Source organism: Cheilinus undulatus, linkage group 6, assembly GCF_018320785.1.
Source record: "Cheilinus undulatus linkage group 6, ASM1832078v1, whole genome shotgun sequence".
In the NCBI taxonomy this organism is placed as follows: domain Eukaryota; kingdom Metazoa; phylum Chordata; class Actinopteri; order Labriformes; family Labridae; genus Cheilinus; species Cheilinus undulatus.
This window is the reverse complement of record NC_054870.1, coordinates 34891241-34909666: the sequence shown is the minus strand read 5'-3', so window position 1 is coordinate 34909666 and position 18426 is coordinate 34891241. Positions and strand designations below refer to the sequence as shown.

At 39.2% G+C, this 18426-nt stretch overlaps 1 protein-coding gene across 1 annotated transcript in view; it reads left to right on the top strand.

The window, feature by feature from the left end:
• Nucleotides 1–16847, top strand: part of pcsk2 (proprotein convertase subtilisin/kexin type 2) — a 54229-nt gene extending 37382 nt beyond the window's left edge. Inside the window, exons 9-12 of the mRNA XM_041788867.1 lie at nucleotides 86–301; nucleotides 3616–3716; nucleotides 5582–5809; nucleotides 15786–16847. Coding sequence (XP_041644801.1) covers nucleotides 86–301; nucleotides 3616–3716; nucleotides 5582–5809; nucleotides 15786–16275 — 1035 coding nt within the window. The 3' untranslated portion in view covers nucleotides 16276–16847. The remainder of the gene's footprint in view (nucleotides 1–85; nucleotides 302–3615; nucleotides 3717–5581; nucleotides 5810–15785) is intronic.
• Nucleotides 16848–18426: the final 1579 nt, after the last annotated feature.

Sequence of the window (18426 nt, the reverse complement as noted above, 5' to 3'; positions counted from 1 at the left end):
AATCCCACGTCTCATTTCACCCCTGTAAGCCTCGCCATTAACAAGAAGAAGCGTAACATATTCTCCTCATGGTGATGTGTTTCAGGGGCGCGGAGGTAAAGGCAGCATCTACGTGTGGGCATCAGGAGACGGTGGTAGCTATGACGACTGCAACTGTGATGGTTACGCCTCGAGCATGTGGACAATCTCCATCAACTCAGCCATCAACGATGGACGCACTGCCCTGTACGACGAGAGCTGCTCGTCCACTTTGGCGTCCACGTTCAGCAATGGACGCAAGAGGAACCCAGAGGCTGGCGTTGTGAGTGTCACATGAATTATATGTGTTTCAACAAATAAGTCCTTACAGTTTTCTATGTGTACTTTTTCCAGTCAAAGATGTCTCAAATCCAGCTTGGATTTGATTCTTTTATGTCCTCATTCGTTGATAGAACAGTAAATAGCTTCTCTGTTGGCCCAACAGACAGCGTTTCCTAAGCTTTTCAGGAGATTGGATGAGACCAGGGATCAAATCCCGAGAAGCTGTTAGCCGGTAATTGCAGACTGGTTGAAAAACGGAGTCTCAGGTGGAGAAATAACTCTTCTCTGATCACCTCACTGGACCCAATTTTGCTGTAAAGCTAAGAACAGCATTCAGGCATGTTAGATGTTTTATGAATAGACATAGGAAAAGGCTTTTATCATCTTGTGGCACTCCTTTATTCTACTTTATTTATAGAAAATGTAATTTAAAATGAGTTTGCTGGTTCACTGTAAGGGCTTTTTATTTTCTTTGAGTGGAAATGAAGGGAACAAAGGAGACACTGAGGCAAAGCTAGAGACTGACCTCAGTGTAACATAAACAGGGTTTAACTATAAGAAGCTTATTTATCTGGAGACTTGTGGCACTGGTGGGAAAATCCTGACTAAAAAAGAAAAAGTGAGTCATAGAAATCAAACAGACAAGGTGGCATGTACTTTCTTTGAAGAGGGAGACAGCTGAAGCACGACACAGGCTGCTTCATCACTGAGGACAAATGCCTGACCTTGATGGTCAACATAAAAAATCCAGAAACTAGACCTTCATCCTTCGCTAAGCATTGAGCTATATGAGTTTCTGAGTACATAAAGACAGCAGTGTTTGGGTTTATGATTATGCAAATCACCTTTGGCTGTTGACAGAGCCACGGATCGTCCCCAGGGTTCCCCGTCTAATTTCAGTCAATCGCTTATTATTTCTAATTAAGCCGGAAATTATATCGCTTATTTAATATACAGAGGCACGACTTGCCTGCTGATTTGTTTATAATACAGTTTAGACAGTGTACTCTTTAACTTTAACCTATTCTTTTCACACGTGGAAAGGATTATATCAGTATGGATATTGTTCCATGTTGAAAACAGCATGAAGTGTTGTAGTCAGCATTGACAAGTATTCCAGTCCCAAATCCCAAACCGTAAGCCCCCCAAAATTTAAACTTTCAGCTAAAATTTCAAACATAGACAACTTAAACAGCATAGTGTAGTGTAAGATAAAGCTAGCAGTCACACAAGTGTTGAATGGGTATGATAGGCAAGACTAGGGTTGTGGACCTTGATTAATCACATTTAATGTGATTAATCTTAAATCGTGTTATTAGGTCAAATGTTTGTCAGGGACTGCAATATGATATGTGACTATACAATACAATTTGTTAAAACAAAAGGCAATGCAGTACAACAGAATAGAATAAGATACTCAAAATACCATACCACAAAATGACACAACATAATTTAATACAGTAATATGAGAGGGTGCAATATAACATGAGATGATAGGATATAGGACGATGCAATACTAAACAACACAGTACCATACGATAGATACAGTACAGTACAGTAGTAACACAGTACAACAGTGCACAAGTTGACACAGTATGATATATGCCAAGGCATGCTATAATACAGTTTGACTCGTCAAGATATAACATGGCAAAGTGCAATAGCATTCAAGCTGACACAACAGATTGTGATATGACAAGATATCATTTTATAAGATACAACATGATATGGCATGAAATGACACAAAACTACATTAAGATATGATATGATACAAGAGAGAGCTAAAAGACATAGTATAATGCAATATATCACATCATGACAGTACATTGTAACATCATACAAGTTGATATCACACTCTACAATGAGAAGATGCAATATGGCACACCACTATACAATAAAACTCCATCTGAAAGGATACAATATGACATTTATTTTTATTTGTTGATGTATTTATCATCAACTAGACTAGCCTCAGGACTCACTAATATCTTTGATGACAAAACATGACCCAAATTTCCAAAAATGTTCAACAATGTATGTTTAGTAAATAAAAATGTTGCACTTGAGATCTTGGATGGAACAGAATTTATGACAGGAAAAAGAAATAGGACAAAACTGACATGTTTCCTCATGATAACATGTATATTGTTGCCAATTTTCCAGAGATCTTGAGGAATTACTTCTTAGCATAGCTTTTTTATTGCAAGAAAAGGAGATAAATGAGTTTAGATATTGATAAAACCTTTAAATTGATCTATTATCTCAATAAAACGGAGTAAAATAAAAGGTATGGGGGCAGTTTCTTCAAAGACTTTTGCCACCATTTTTTTCAAGACAAACATTTGCAACCCACTGAAAACTGCTCCATGACCCACCAGTTGAGAACCATTCATCTCTACATGTCACCTGTAAGGTTTATAAATATTTTAGCTGCAACTTTATGGTTGTAGGTGCTCCAGGTAAGCCAGTAACTGAGGCTACTACAGCAGGCTAACAGTGTTAATTTTGTCAACTATTTTTATTTTTATCCCAGTCTTAATCTTTAGATAAAATGCCTTTTTTTGTCACATTTTAGTCATTTTTACCTTTTCCAGTTTTAGTCTTGTTTTAGTCAATGAAAACTCAAAAACATTTCAGTCTGGTTTTAGTCCATTAAAAAATCCTCACATTTTAGTCTTAACTTTTAGTCCAGGCATTCATTCTCTTGCCTAAATCTGGTACAAAATCATGGTAGTATGTTCTATGCACTCTGCCAATCTAGGGTCCCTGCTTTCTACAGCTTAAAGGCAGAATAAGTGGATTATATTTTGACAGATTTACCTACGGTGGAGAAATATCATGGATTCTGAAAGTCAGACGAAAACTAAAATACATTTTAGTGTAGTTTTAGTCATCTTGATGAACACTACTCTTATTTTTTGTCAGTTTTAGTCATTAAAGATCTATTTTTGGCTAATCTTAGTCTAGGTTTTGTCATGGAAAAAAGGTAGTCGACTGACATTTTTAGTCATGGTTGTAGTTGACGAAATAAACACTGCAGGCTAGCCAGCTCTTGCACTGCAATTTCTTAAAATTGCCACAGTCTAGTTTCCATTGTTTTACACTTTATTGTTCCCCTGGAGAAATTTGTGTTTTTTTCCCCAAGTTGCTGCACACATTCACCTTGGTATAGTGTTATTAAGTAGAACCAATAAAAGCAAACAACAGAACACATGAAAATAGAGAACACACTGGTGACACTGCACTATTTTTCATTTTTATTAATATTTAAGATGATTGTTTTTGTTTTCTCTTCTTGTATTTTGCTTATTTCAGGCCACCACAGACTTGTATGGGAACTGCACACTGCGTCACTCTGGGACATCAGCCGCAGCTCCAGAGGCAGCGGGTGTCTTTGCTCTGGCCCTCGAGGCGAAGTATGTGCTTTACTGTCTGCTCTTTTAACCTGAAATGTAATTTAGAGGGACTGTCTGTACAAATCATACAAACATTTCACATTTGTCTTCCCTCTGGGTGTCAGGCAGTCGAATATCCACGTAAAACTTGCTCTGAAACATTGCATTTGGATAATCTTGATTTTATGAAGCAGTTTCTATACACAATGATGTCTTTGAATTCTTCTCGTATCCTTATTCAAATTCTCGGTCCTTGTCTGAACTCCTGTAAAGCACAAATCATTCCTCTACTTATCACAGAATTGCTTATTCGTTGCATAAGTCAAATAGAAGGAAAAAAAGCACTCATTCTGTTAAAACACAGTGAGTGAAAGCAGGCTATATGATTAGCCATAAAAACAATAACAGATCATATTAGGATCAGTATAAATATGCATCTTTCATTTTATTTACCACTGCAGTTTCTAAAACATGTAGCAGAGAAAATGTCTTAATGAAATACATAGTGTGTATCTGAGCCTGCCGTACTTAAACCATGCTAATAAAGCTTCTAGTGGTGATTGAGGAAAAAAAGCCATTAATCAGGACCTTTTTCAATTAGCCTTGTGATATTAGAAAAGATCATTCTTTGTGGATCTGCAATAACTGGAAAGACTTCAGTAAACCCTCCTACACATGATTAAAAATGTATGAAAGTCTAAAGCCCAGAGAATCACTGCCTCCCAATCCCAGCGGACAGATTCTCCTTCCCCTTCATTTTGTCATTTCTCACATCGAAGGTTTACAAGACACTGCAGCCATTAACAGACACCTGCTAGTGTGGCTGAGTAAAGAAACGCTGTTTGCTTTGCACACACAATAATGATGTTGCTCTTAGGAGGAGCGGATGCTTACCCCGTCCGGCGGCAAATAACCCATGAGGCTGTTAGGACAAGTGCACAGCCTTTTTACTGCCCAAACACAGTGGAATCATGCTACAGCAGGAGTGAATGAGTCAGCCTGAACAAAGCTGTCACCACACACAGCCAAGACAACAGAGAGAGAAGCAAACACAGGCTTCTTTGTGCCTCATAGTACAGACACTAGGAGTGTTAGATCATCAGAATACATGCAGAGAAAAAGCATGAATCAGAAAGGTTTTACTGGAGAGCTAATGAGACTTTTTAGTTTATTTAATCGTAATGATACAAAAGCGATGAGGTTACTCACATCACATGCTAATTAGCCAGGCTGCAGATGCTAGTAAACATGTCTCATTCATTAGTTGATTTCTGAAAAATGGCATGGCAGGTTAGCAATGTATTGTTATGTGGCATACAGTCAAATGACTTTATGTGAAGACAGTGCAATGTTATCTACTTTAATTTTGCTAGAACATGTTTAGCTTAAGCTAACATATAATGAAAATGAGGTAACCAAGACATTTTGATAATTATTCACTACTTGAAAAGGCTAGAGAGGTCTGGCTGCAGACTGTAGCTTTCAGACACCCCCTTTCACAGATCGTTATTGTAAGATACTGCCCCTGTCAGAATGGAAATACACACTAAAACTTTAAAGATAAAATCAGATTAAACTTTCAGTCAGGTTAAGGAAAGGGTTAGGATACTGAATGATAAAAGTTAAAAATCTGACCTGCAAAACTTGATTACAAGATGTTTAATAAAGTAGAGTAAACAGTCTGCAGCAAACGTAGCTTATATAGCTCCATTAGCTGTGGACGCTACATAGATAATGAAGCAAAAGATAAAGCTCATGATGCTCATGGATATCTATACTAACAAAGCAGCATTAGCTACATTATCTATGTAACCGAAATAGCTACATTACTTTAGCTAGCCAGCACTGACTCCTACCACCTAGTCAGCGTTTATTGTTTCCTCCAGCCCAAACCTGACGTGGAGAGACATGCAGCACCTGTCAGTCCTAACCTCAAAGAGGAACCAGCTCCATGATGAAGTCCATCAGTGGCGGAGAAACGGCGTGGGTCTCGAGTTCAACCACCTGTTTGGCTACGGTGTGCTGGATGCCGGGGGAATGGTGAAAATGGCCAAGGAATGGAAAACAGTGCCTGAGCGTTTCCACTGTGTAGCCGGATCCATTCAGGAGACCCAGTGAGTCACATTTTTTGTAACTGTTTTTTCCCTGCAACACTGAATACTACACGTTCATCTTATACAGTCTGGAACTGCAAACTGTTCCTGCCAAGATGCTGTAAGGAAAACACTGCTGAGCCCCAGAGACACAGTCATCAAATTACAGGGTAATTCCAATAAGGTTTAATTCAATCAAACATCTGCAATGGGAGTGTCCACTTCATAACCCCATAATATTCAGATTAGCTGCTCAGTCTGCCTGATGGTCCCTCAGAAATAATCATAAACACCGGGATCCTGACAGGCAGTTAATGCTTCTTTTCGAACATTTGAATTCGATTTCTACAAAGCCATAATCCAGTTACTGAAAATACTTTAAATATACACTGAGTGTTATCTTTTATAGCTTGAAATGAAAATTAAAGGGATTTCTCCAATAAGAAAATTGCTTTTACCCTGGGAGACTGGGTTGGTTTTGTTTTTTTGTGAGTTTCATCATGTACTCCCCCGTCACTCTCATTAAGTAGTATCTTTATAGTAGTAGTATCTTTAAGTAGCATCGCCATATCTTCTTCCGGTCATCTCCTCCATTTACAGCCTTACTTTGATTTTATACTCTTCTTCCAGCCTCCTTCCCTGCCATCCTTACTCCCTCTCCTCTCTTTTTCTCGTTCACCTCTGCTCACCTCATGGAGGTTTTGCTCTCCATCCTTCCAGGCATCATGTCCTTAGGCGTCCTACTCCTGTGCACGATGCCTGGTGGTTTCCCTTAGCAAACCCTTTGATTCTCTCTAATTAGCCTGCCACAAATGGCCCAGCATGCTGTGCCCTGGAAACACCATCAATTACCCTGACTGACAGCCAGGGAGGGATTCCAGGTGGAGGTGTTTTTGTGTGTGGATGTTAACCTGTAGCTTTCACGTGTATTGTGGAAATGTCAGTGTGTAGGTGTAGATAAAAACAGCAGAGTGAATGCGGTTTGACTGTTTAGTTTTTGCCACCATCAACACCTCTGGATCCTCATTTTACTCTCTAATCAGTGCTCCACAGACCATGCAGTCACGACAACATGGTGTGAAAGTGAGCCCCTCTGTTTGTGTGTTGATGTGCCTCCCTGGAGTGCAGGCTAGATTAAAAAACAGGAGCTTCCCTTTAGAGCTAAACCGCTTTTATTGCACCCCTGAGGACAATATGGTGGAGAGGGCTTGCCTCGTTGTGTTTGGACACTTTGTGTGAAAACCACATTTTGGTCAGTGGTTATCAAAGAATGACACTGGAGGTAACCAGATTGCATCATTTCAAGATGGTTTGCTCTGGCTTTATTTATTTATTTATTTTTTTTGTGGCATGCAGTCGAGCAACCAAGCATAAAAGCCTCAGTGTTTACTCTGGTTGGCAGTCAGGCAAAGGATGGATCCAGACGTGACATTTACAGTTAGGTGTTAGAGTTTGATTCTCTTGCAAAACAAATAGTCAGTGCTGACCTCTTCCTCTAACTTACATGAAGAACATTTTTTGTCAGTCACTCATTTCATATACTTTGCATCAGTTAGACAACATATCTAGTAACGCACTCAAACATTTATGCTTATTTTAACCTTAAAAAGGATATTTTTACCTTGCCTAACCAAATGTTGTGCCTAAACCTTAAAGCTCTGTAAAGACTCTTTCAGTTGGCCTTGACTGTAGTGCCCCCTGTGGGCAAATCTCTGTTTTTTCTCCAGTACCAATCTAAATCCATCCGCAAACATTGTCAAGTGACACCACTTCAGGCAAGTTTGTAATTAAAGTTAAAACTGATATTTGAAGATATCTGTAATCATTGTACAAATACGAGGCAGTATTTCATTACAGAGAATAATGTTGTGCAGATTTATACTGGTTATTATATAGACCCGATTTCATTCTGATTCTCTTGTTGTTAGGCTGCACTCCATGTGCAGCAATTACTCTTCCAAGTTGGCAGCCTAGGTCCAAGTCTGACCTGAGTCAACCCACACTTTCTCTCCTGATTATTCCCCAAAATAATTTCTACATGATTATTTTTAATCTTGCTTTCCATAGACATCTGGTAGGTGCAGTCCACAGCAGAACATGGCTTTTTTACATACTGTATTTTGCAGCAAAAAATGGATTAGATATTTAACTACATGTGTACAGGAATGTTTTCTATATGAGGCTGGCTGTACACTAGACCAGGGGTTCTCAAACTTTTCTGGGCTAGAGACCCCTTACAGGGCAGAAAATTTTCAGAGGACCCCAGCATAACCCTCACACTGAATCAACATGTTAACTGCCATTTGTACTCCTAGATGCTGTATTTTTTAAACTCTACAAACTAACTGCAAGCTCTTGTCCAATTAAGTGTGGGTTCTTAGGTGGCTTTCACACTAGGGGTCCAGTCCTGGACCCGAGTGCACTTGAGCCCGAAGTCCAGTTTGTTTTGGTTAGTGTGAGTGCAAATGAACCGTGCCCGGGCCCACTCGGGGTGGTGGTCTCGGGCGTGATTCAAGTGGACTTTGGCATGCTTCAGATAAAATGTGAATGCAACTGTGCCCGGATATGGGACAGGGCGTCATATCAGCTTTATGACGTCATCGTAAAAACTAAACTTCTTTCCACAGCACAGAAGTTTGTTCACATTTTTCCTCTATAAAGGGCGGTAATCAACAGAATCCAGTCAATAAATGGTCTGTTGTGACTCACCTTACAGATGGACACAAGTTGAAGTCAGTGAGATGAGGTGCAAAGGCAATAAAAGTCTCCTGTCACCTCAAAAACTGTTGTATCTGCGCAGAGCAAGCCTATTTAATCCTCTGAGCTGCACATAGATGTGTAGTTACAAAGAGCGACGTTGCTGGCATCTTAAAAAGTGATTTTAAATCATCCATGGCTTCAGGATGGACTTTTTGCTGAGTTAAAACAAAAACAATCTTCGCTCAGGTCATGACTCGAGTGGTTGCCATGGTAGCTTCTTCTTCTCTCTCCTCCTTGTTGGGGTTGTAAACCAGCTACGTGTATACCATCACCTGCTGTTTCAGACTGAGTACATGCACAAGTGGGCCCGGGCATGGATTGATGAAAGGGGGAGGGGGAGGAATCACAGCGCAGTTCGAAACAACTGGGCCTAATGTGAAAGCGCCCTTACCTTTTGCGATCCTGAGAAGCCAAATAAGAAGTCCTCTGTGCTTTTACTGAGGTTGTGGTCAGGTTTACCATTCGTATTTTCTGGTGGATGTATTCCTCACCCTTTTGTCAGAAAAAGTCTTCTGTTTTGTCCTTAAACTCTGCATGCTTTGTTATTAGATGACGCTTTAGCTTGGTGGGCCTCATGGCTTCACATGAAGACACACAACACATTTTGGTCTTCCATTGCTGTTGTCAGTAAAACCAAACCCGAGATAGCTATCATCATATTTTCTCAGTTTAGCGGGTTTGGGCGTAGCATCACTTGATGAAGTGGACGTGCTTAAATATTTATCCATTGTTGCTAGCTGGACCTGCACACCTGAGCAATGACTGATGTGTGACGAGTGATAGTTTTACATGATATCTCACAACGATATCTGAGTTTTTATTGGCCCAAAGCTGACTTATGTGGTCGCATTGGTTTAGTATGGTTGTTTTATGCCACCGTGGTCCCTGTGTGTGTTTATTTGCTTTTTACTGACATGGAATTACTTAAATAATTCATTTTGAATTATATCGCAGACCCCCAAGCTGTGGCTCGCGGACCTCCAGGGGTCCCTGGATCCCAGTTTGAGAACCACTGCTCTAAACAACTCTAAGCACGATTTTAGGCCAATTTTGGCTGCCATAGTGATGATGGGGCGTGACCCAGTTTATGACTTGTTGCAAACAATTGTTTGGTCCAACAATCTTGAAGTGTGTGGTGTCAATATGATTATTTCACAGTTCCTTATGATGTAGGAGCCTCTCTGACCTTAAATCATTTGTATGATAAATATCAAACATGTTTATGATTCTCCTCAATCATCCTCCATGTTTGTTTTTCTCTTGAAGTCACATTTGCTCACACAAGTTTGAGTGAGATTTTGTGCATGGAATTTTCATTGTAAAATCAACACTACAGCTCAGTGTTTTCACAAACTATTATTCTGGTGACTAATTATTTTAGAGAGTAAATGTCATTATGACCTAATCCAAAAGTGGCCTGATTATTAAATCATAAGGCAGGATAATTGTGCGTTTTTATCACTTATATACTGTTTTATACCATTGTATAGTTTTTAAGACAAGCCAATATTTTATTCATTTATTTATTCAAATTTATTTAATCAGGAAAGCCTCACTGAGATAAAGAATCTCATTTGCAAGAGTATCAAGACTAGCAGCAGCACATTCTACATAGTTACAGACATGACACATGGCAGTTACAAATAGATCTACCAGTCCTGGGTCACAGAACACAAAGACATCAGTCAGAAACATGTACAACCTGATGCATCTTCCCCCAATAGTAGGGTGTATATAATTGTTGGGTGGATAAGACGAGAGACATTTCCTGACTAATTTGCAGAGATCGGTGCTGTCTTTGTGCCCAGCCATGTCTGAAACTCAAACAAAGAAAAACTGTAAAAGCAGTATTTGTGGAAAAAGGAGAAATAGCATCCATATCCCAGTTTTTCACAGCTGAGTGTGTTAAAAGCTGTGTCACTAGCTGTGTCATATTTTTCATTTGTTCACTGTTTCCACAGCAGCACTGCAGGGCTTGTGCTGCCTCTATTGTGGTAGAGATATAATTACAACAAGCCCACCTCTGATGATAGTGTATCACCAGAGAGAGGCAATAAACACCAACATAGCCACAGCCCCACAAACACACTGCTCAGCATTGATCTGATGGCTCCTCTGGCTGGCTGTGGCTTACTTCACTGGAGGAGAACTTCTCATTATCGCTGGAGCTGGCATACGTTGGCCCCTGCGAGCTGTGGGGTTGTTTTAATCTCTTCTGGTGCTGCCCTTCAGAGGCATCCTTCTGCCTGCTCTATGACCTGCTGCTGTAATTACTCACACACTTTATCGGATGGGAATGGTGGTCCTGCTACGCACAAAATGACTTTATGGTGACAAGTCAACTTCCTAGAGCAAGAATATTCAATTACAAATTCAAAAAGGCCAGAATGACAAGTAGGATTTTAACAGGGCCAGACATTTTCAGCACACAAAGTCATTTTTTCTGCTGTTGCTAAAGGCAAATTTTTAATAAATGAAAATTAATTTAGTCAAATAGAAACATTTTTTATTGTTTCTGGTTTAAACAATTGTAGTGCATTCAGAAAGAATTCAGACCCCATTCTCCTTTTTCAGTTTTGGTATGTTGCAGCCTGATTCTACAATTGATAAAAATGATTTTAATCTCATGAATCTACACTCAGCTTCTCATATTGATAAGTGAAAACAGAATTTTAGAATTTATTAGAAATATGAAAAGCGACTGAAGTATTCAGACCCTTTGCTCAGTACTTAGTTGAAGCATCTTCAGCAATAATTACAACCTCGAGTCTTTTTGAATATGATGCAACAAGCTTTGCACACCTAGATTGGGGGGGCTTTCTGCCATTCCTATTTGTTGATCCTCTAAATCTCAGACAGGTTAGTAGGGGACCGTCTGTGGACAGCCTGGCTGGTTTCCTCCAGACATTAACGTTTAGAATTGAGGCTAAACCGTTGGATCTTGGTCTCATACAATCACAGTATGTTGTTTCTCAGAGTCCTTCCGGTGCTTTTTTGCAAACTCCAAGCAGGATTTCATGTGTTTTGTACTGAGGAGAGGCTTCTGTCTAGCCACTCTGCCATAAGCCCACATCATTGGAGGGCTGCAGTGATGGTTGTTGTTCTGGAACTTTCTAACATCTCCACACAGGATCTCTGGAGCTCAGTTAGAGTGACCATTGGGTTCTTGGTCACCTTTCTTACTAAGGCCCTTCTCCTCAAGTGCCCAGTTTTGCCAGGTGAGCAGCTCTTGGAAGAGTCCTGGTTGTGCCAGACTTCTTCCATTTGAAATTTATGGAGGTCATTGTGCTTTGGAACTTTCAGAATTTTTTGTAGTTTTCCTCAGATCTGTGCCTTGCAACAATCCTGTCTCTGATCTCTGCAGGCAGTTCCTTTGACCTTATGGCTTGGTTTTTGATCTGATATGCATTGTCAGCTGTGAGGCCTTCTACAGAGAGTTGTGTGCCTTTCCAAATCATGTCTAATCATTTAATTCACCACAGGTGGACTCAAAGATCAAAAGAAATGGGAGGAATCTGGGCAAAATTTCAAGTCTTTCTGCAGAGAGTCTGAAAGCTTATGTCAGTGTGATATTCCAGTTTTTTTATTTTTAATAAATTTGCAAAAAAAAAAAAAAATCTAAAATTCTGTTTTCACTTTGACATCATGTGGAGTAATTAATGAGAGAAAAAGAAATTGTCTTTATTCTGTGTTATTCTGCAAATAAAATTGACACAATGTGTAGCTAATGGAAAAGACAATTTTTCATGGTTTGTTTACACCAAATTTTGCAATAGGATTTAAAATGTAAATCACAGAGCAGGTCACCCCCCAGGTGACCTGCTCTGTTTTCCTGGGAAGACTTATTCGCTTCATCAGCGCTAAGAAGCTCAGTGCTGTCCTCGCCTCTCCATGTTCGTCATAGTGCTCCATTAATTATTGTTCAAACTGAGTTTAGTTCCACACGTCTCTGTCTTGTCTGTCTCGCTCTGTATCTGTGTCTCGCCCTTGTTTCCCTCTCTCTATGCTCCCATTTCCCAGCGTCTGCAAAGCAGCCTCGTGCTCTAATAATGTTATTAAGCCTCCTCATAGCCTTCAGCCACCACCCCTGTCCTGCTGTGTTCCCACTCTTTCTCTCCATCAATCAAAGGGAACGTCTGCACCACTACAAAGCAGCAACAATACCAGGTCCATCCTGCTTTTACACTCTGTTCTGAACAAATCCATTATGAGTAATAATAAAAAAAGAATCTATTCAAACACTGAGAGGGAGCTAGAACTCTCAGGAGCACTGGAGCACTATCCTGCAGTTGGCAAAAGGCCTTGGATTTATAATTGTATATAGGACCTCCAACATTATTTTTCCTCAAAATGTATGGAAATTTACAGTTGTTTTCCCACATGCAACACTTAAATTTGGTAACCAACCCAGAAAATTTCCTAACTTGAGCCTTGCTTGTTCAAAACAAGGGTTTTAAGGGTTCACAGAGGTCACAGTTTGGTCAGTACCTTGGTTTGGGGGTCACCATTTGACATGAGTTGTTTTTTTTTTTTTTTCAACAAAAGTAACATAAAGTACCAGATATTTAAAACTAGGTTTTGCAATTATTAATTTTAACCAACATTAGTGCAGCTTAGCCTACAGTTTGTTCCATTTACTGTTATTTAGAAGTACCTGTACAGCCTATAGTGTATCAAATATGAAACATAAAAGATGAAAGGAAGAAAAACATGCAAAATGAAAAAAAAAACACAGAAATGAATAGGGTGATATCTCCTTATTTAAAGTGATAAACTAAATTGTTAAAAAAAAAAAAAAATATATATATATATATATATATATATATATATATACATACAGTGCTTAACAAATTTATTAGACCACCACCCAAAGTAAAGTCCATGCCACAGCTGCTTTAAATTAACAGCATTGGTAATTTCCAAAATCATATTTTATGTTTCTGCAATGGTTAATACACAAATATGTAGAAACTCTTTAACTCAGATGATATTTTTAATGCTAAAATATGATTATTTTTGTTATCCATGAATTTTCAAATTTACTGATTACAAAAAAAAGAAAAACAATAGTAAAGCACATTATTATTTCTTGATTGATATGTCAAATTATAGTTATTTATTTGCATTCCTGAACAGAACAATGAGTTTTAGTGCTTGAATGTTATGCTTGGTTCATTTCTGACTTCTCAGAGAAGCCCAGTGAGCTGGCTCAAATTAGGGTATAAAAGGGTGAATTCAGTCTGAAATTCCTCATTCCTGTTCAAAATGGTAAAACGTGGAGAGCTGACTGAAAATGAAAGAGTCCGCATTAAAGCTCTTCATGATGCTGGATGGTCTCTGAGATAAATATGACAGGTGGTCTTATAAATTTGTTAAGCACTGTATATATATATAAAAGATGACATTGTAACATAGCCTGAGCAGAGCACTAAACACACGCCTGTAGCAGGTGTTCTCTACTTCTGCAAATCCACATAGAGCCTCTAAATTCTGTTTTCATGGATTATTGCTTGTACCCTCTCTGCTTTCACAACCGCATGCTTTTAGAAACAAAGTAGCAACGTTGAGGAGAGGGATGTGAAGCTGATGTGTCTCGTTGCTTCGCTGCTTTTCCTACTTAAACTAACTTTTCTTCTTGGTGTGTTTTGTTGTGCCTGCTCCTTCCTCCTCTTTGTTTGTTGTTTAGTTGTGGTTAGCAAACAGTTAAGAGCAGTACTGCCACCTATAGACTGAAGACCATGGTCCCTGAAATGGTCATGATTCAGGACAAATACAGTTAAACCCTCCCACACAAAACTCTTTCCAATGTCTCAAATCTACCTGTGTGAGCTGCATGTGTGAATGCAAACAGTCAAGTTTTCACCTTGACTTTATTCTGAAATTTTTCGGCTGGCCCCCTGCATCCCCTCAAACCTTTATTTATTGAGTAAAAAAATACTGTGAGAAACAAGTATTTACATCAAGTCAGGGTTTCTGTTTTGCACCTCTGCTGTTTGCATTCACAGATGTAGCTCACCAAGTTAAATTCAGGAAATTTTCAGGAGTCTTGTGAAAGTGTAAACAGGGCTATAGATACAGGTCATGGAAAGGGATGGGGCATTTTGAGAGGGAAAAGATAGTGGATTTGATTATTAGCTATATTATCTAAAGTATCCAAACTACACTAACCACAAGCTACCTGAAAAAATGATGAAATAATTATTTATGCTCCAGTTGAAGACAAAAAATTGCAAGAGAACAACCTTGCTTAAGAAAAACATAGTTTATTCGCAATCTCAGCCAAAAATACTACAATACCCACAATCCTTGAGAGTCATATTTGATTGGTGGGGTCTCCAGTTACCACGGAAATGTCCACTGAGCCTTTGAACGAAGGCTGTTGATTGTTAATGACGATGTCTGGATAAGTTGGACAGAATTGTTGAGTTACATGTAATGAAGCACATGTAGGCCAGGCCCGTCCACCTGATGGATACTGGCAGCCAAACTGTTCTCCTACTTGGGTAAAATATAAAGCTAAAGGACTAGAGAAGAAAAAGCAGAAGGGCATAAAACAGCTCTTTAACACTGGAATGGCTTGTTTCCCCCTAGGGTGAAGTGGATTTGATGTCATCTGGGTGTTCCCCTCAGTGCCCACTGCATCTATAGTTAACTAAGAACTTCTAATCATAATTACTGCTTGAATTAAAATTAAAACCATTGTGTAGTCAGCCCCTGTGTGTTCTATGTTTTCACAGCAGAAAAGTTAAAGAAGAGAAAGACTGTATGATCACCGGTTGGCATCAAGAAATTTCTGTGCAGCATGTGATACCCCAAAATAGCCCAGTATTTTATTCCTGCCACTAGACATAAATGACACAGTAAATCACAGAGATATGGCAATCATCACTGCTTTTGTGTGATAAGGGAAAGGTTTCAAAAAGAGCTTTGATTTGCCAAAGGAAAAATAGGTCAAGGACTGTATTTATGTGGATATTCAAAAGAGAGTGGGGCATTCACTGAGGGAAGGAGATAGTCCTTTCACATTTACTTTGAGGTTTAACGGGAGGGAAAACATCAGATTGTGGGGATGTATGTTTGTGGTTGGGATAGATATGATAAAGTATGGCTCAGTACATTATGATACGATACAATAGTACGATACGATGCAATACAATGCCATAACACATGATACAAAGTCAACAATAATAGAAACACCATAATACACTGAATCTGTTACTTGTTTGTCTTTCTCCAGTAAAATCCAGTCCGGCAACAAGCTGATTCTGGCCATCACCACTGAGGCCTGCCAGGGGAAGGACAACTTTGTCCGCTACCTAGAGCACGTTCAGGCGGTGGTCACCGTCAACGCCAGCCGCCGTGGCGATCTAAATATCAACATGACCTCACCCATGGGCACAAAGTCCATCCTGCTGAGCAGACGACCCCGTGACGATGACTCCAAGGTGGGCTTCGACAAGTGGCCCTTCATGACCACCCACACTTGGGGCGAGGATCCCCGTGGGACCTGGGTCCTGGAAGTGGGCTTTCAGGGGGAGGAGCCACAGCGGGGAGTCCTGAAGGAGTGGACTCTCATGCTGCACGGAACACAAAGTGCCCCTTATATAGACCAGATAGTGCGTGATTATCAGTCCAAACTAGCAATGTCCAAAAAGGAGGAGCTGGAGGAGGAGCTGGATGAGGCTGTGGAGAGAAGTCTGAAGAGTTTGCTGAGTAAAAACAACTAAGACCCATCTGCATGTCGTCAAATCTTTCACTTTCTCTTTCTCCCTCTCTGCAGTCTCGCTCTCTCTAAATCACACACATCACCTCAGTTCTTCTCACTTGATTATTATCCTCCCTTCTGTCTACCTCTTATCCCCTCCTCACTCCGCTTTCTGTTCTCAAGTGTTTCAATTAGCCCCCAACCTCCAATGAATGTGCGTGTAACCGAACCATCATCCAAGTGTAACTTTTAATAACTGTTCTAGAGAAATGAAACTATCTCACCAATTTTTACACTCGACAGGATTGTACATAAGCAGAATATAATCCACGTTCTTTCATGCTCTTGCTTTGACCGCCCTGCACCTCTCTTCTGCCAACTGTTGTACAGTTTGTGACTGTAAATGATTTTCTGTGTCATTCTACTTAAAGTTTATTATCTTGCAAACAGAGCAGTGATACTTCTTTCTGTTTATATTTTTATGTGACACGCACTGTTTATATAAACAAAGAGAGGAATATGTGTTTTTATTTTGCAGCCTGTGGTCCTCAGTTCATCTTTCATAATCTTTGACATATACTATAATAAATCTATTCAGCTGTTTATTAAAGCACTTGAGTGATTTACGTCATATACACAACATGCTCAGTAATCTTTGGCAGCATAAACAAACAATCAGACAAGGAACATGGACAAATAGTACAGTGTTGCATTTTTTAATCTAAAAATTGCAATGTAGAGCAAGCAGAAAGTATCAGTCTGTTTCTGCTAGTCTGTACTGTGCTGCCCAGAATGGTCTGAATTCACTCAAATTTGAGCCGGCTCACTGGGCTTTTCTGAGAAGTCAGAAATGAATCAAGCATAACATTCAAGCACTAAAACTCATTTTTCTGTTCAGGAATGCAAGTAAATAACTATAATTTGACATATTTATAAAGAAATAATGTGCTTTACTATTGTTTTCCTTTTTTTTGTAAATCAGTAAATTTGAAAATTCATGGATAACATAATAATTATATTTTAGCATTAAAAATATAATTTGGGTTAAAGAGCTTCTACATATTGGTGTATTAACCATTGCAAACCATAAAAAATGATTTTGGTAATTACCAATGCTGTTATTTTAGGGCAGTGTGGCATAAACCTTACTTTGGATGGTGGTCTAATAAATTTGTTAAGCACTGTATTTTCCAACAAACACAAGCATTAAATCATTCTATATTAAAACCAACTCAATATTAGATTAAAGAAGGGCTGAACAATTTTGAAAAAAGAACTTATTGTGATGATTCTTTTTTGTATTGCAAATCAGATATGAATTCTTGTATTGAAGGGAGTGATCCTTTTTATGTTATTCTCATTTTCAATAAGAAAAACATACAAAAATGAAGAAAATAGGATTCTTTGCAGACTTTTTGAAAAAAATGGCATTTAAATGATAGCATGATATGTAATGTATAACATCTCTGTTGAAAAAAAGTTTTGAAACTAGTATTTTCAGGTTAAAGAAATGTTGCACCTTCTGCGATTTGAAAATTGCAGTCGGCCATATTGTGATTTAATCTAACTGGCAATCAATTGCCCAGACCTATTTTGAATCCAGAAAGCCTTTGTGTTTGGCACTGTTTTGCAATGTAGTTTTGGCTACCGGCTACATGCTCATCCACCTTAGCATATCTCAACAGCTATTTAGGTCTGCGGGCTAGGTCAGAGGAAACAAAAGTAACTAATCTAAAACTAGTTACTTCAGATCAGTTTTCCACTTTAACAGCTGATGCAGTTTTTTCATAAAGTAAACAAATTGTACTGACTGTGGTTTGTCTAATCGTCAGCCAATAGAGAATAAAGCAACGGCCGTAGACTTCTGGTTGAGGTGGGTTTCTCTAATTTTTCTTCGGAAAGTTGAAGAGGTTCCAGTAAAGCAGGGAACTCTGGATGGGTAAGGATGCTGTAGGAGGCTGTAGGCAAGGAAGTGTTGTTACTAACTCTCACTCATGACGACGGTAGCACGCCAAGCTTATACCTGTAGATAACTCAGGATCTCTCCGGCTAACCAGTCTCAACTAAAGTTTCTCTCCCTTTCTTTCTGCTGTGTGTAGAAGTTGTTCTTCATAAAGGCATCCCTTCGTATCCACATGTCAAGTCAAAACCACTCATTTTAGTGCTGTTTTAG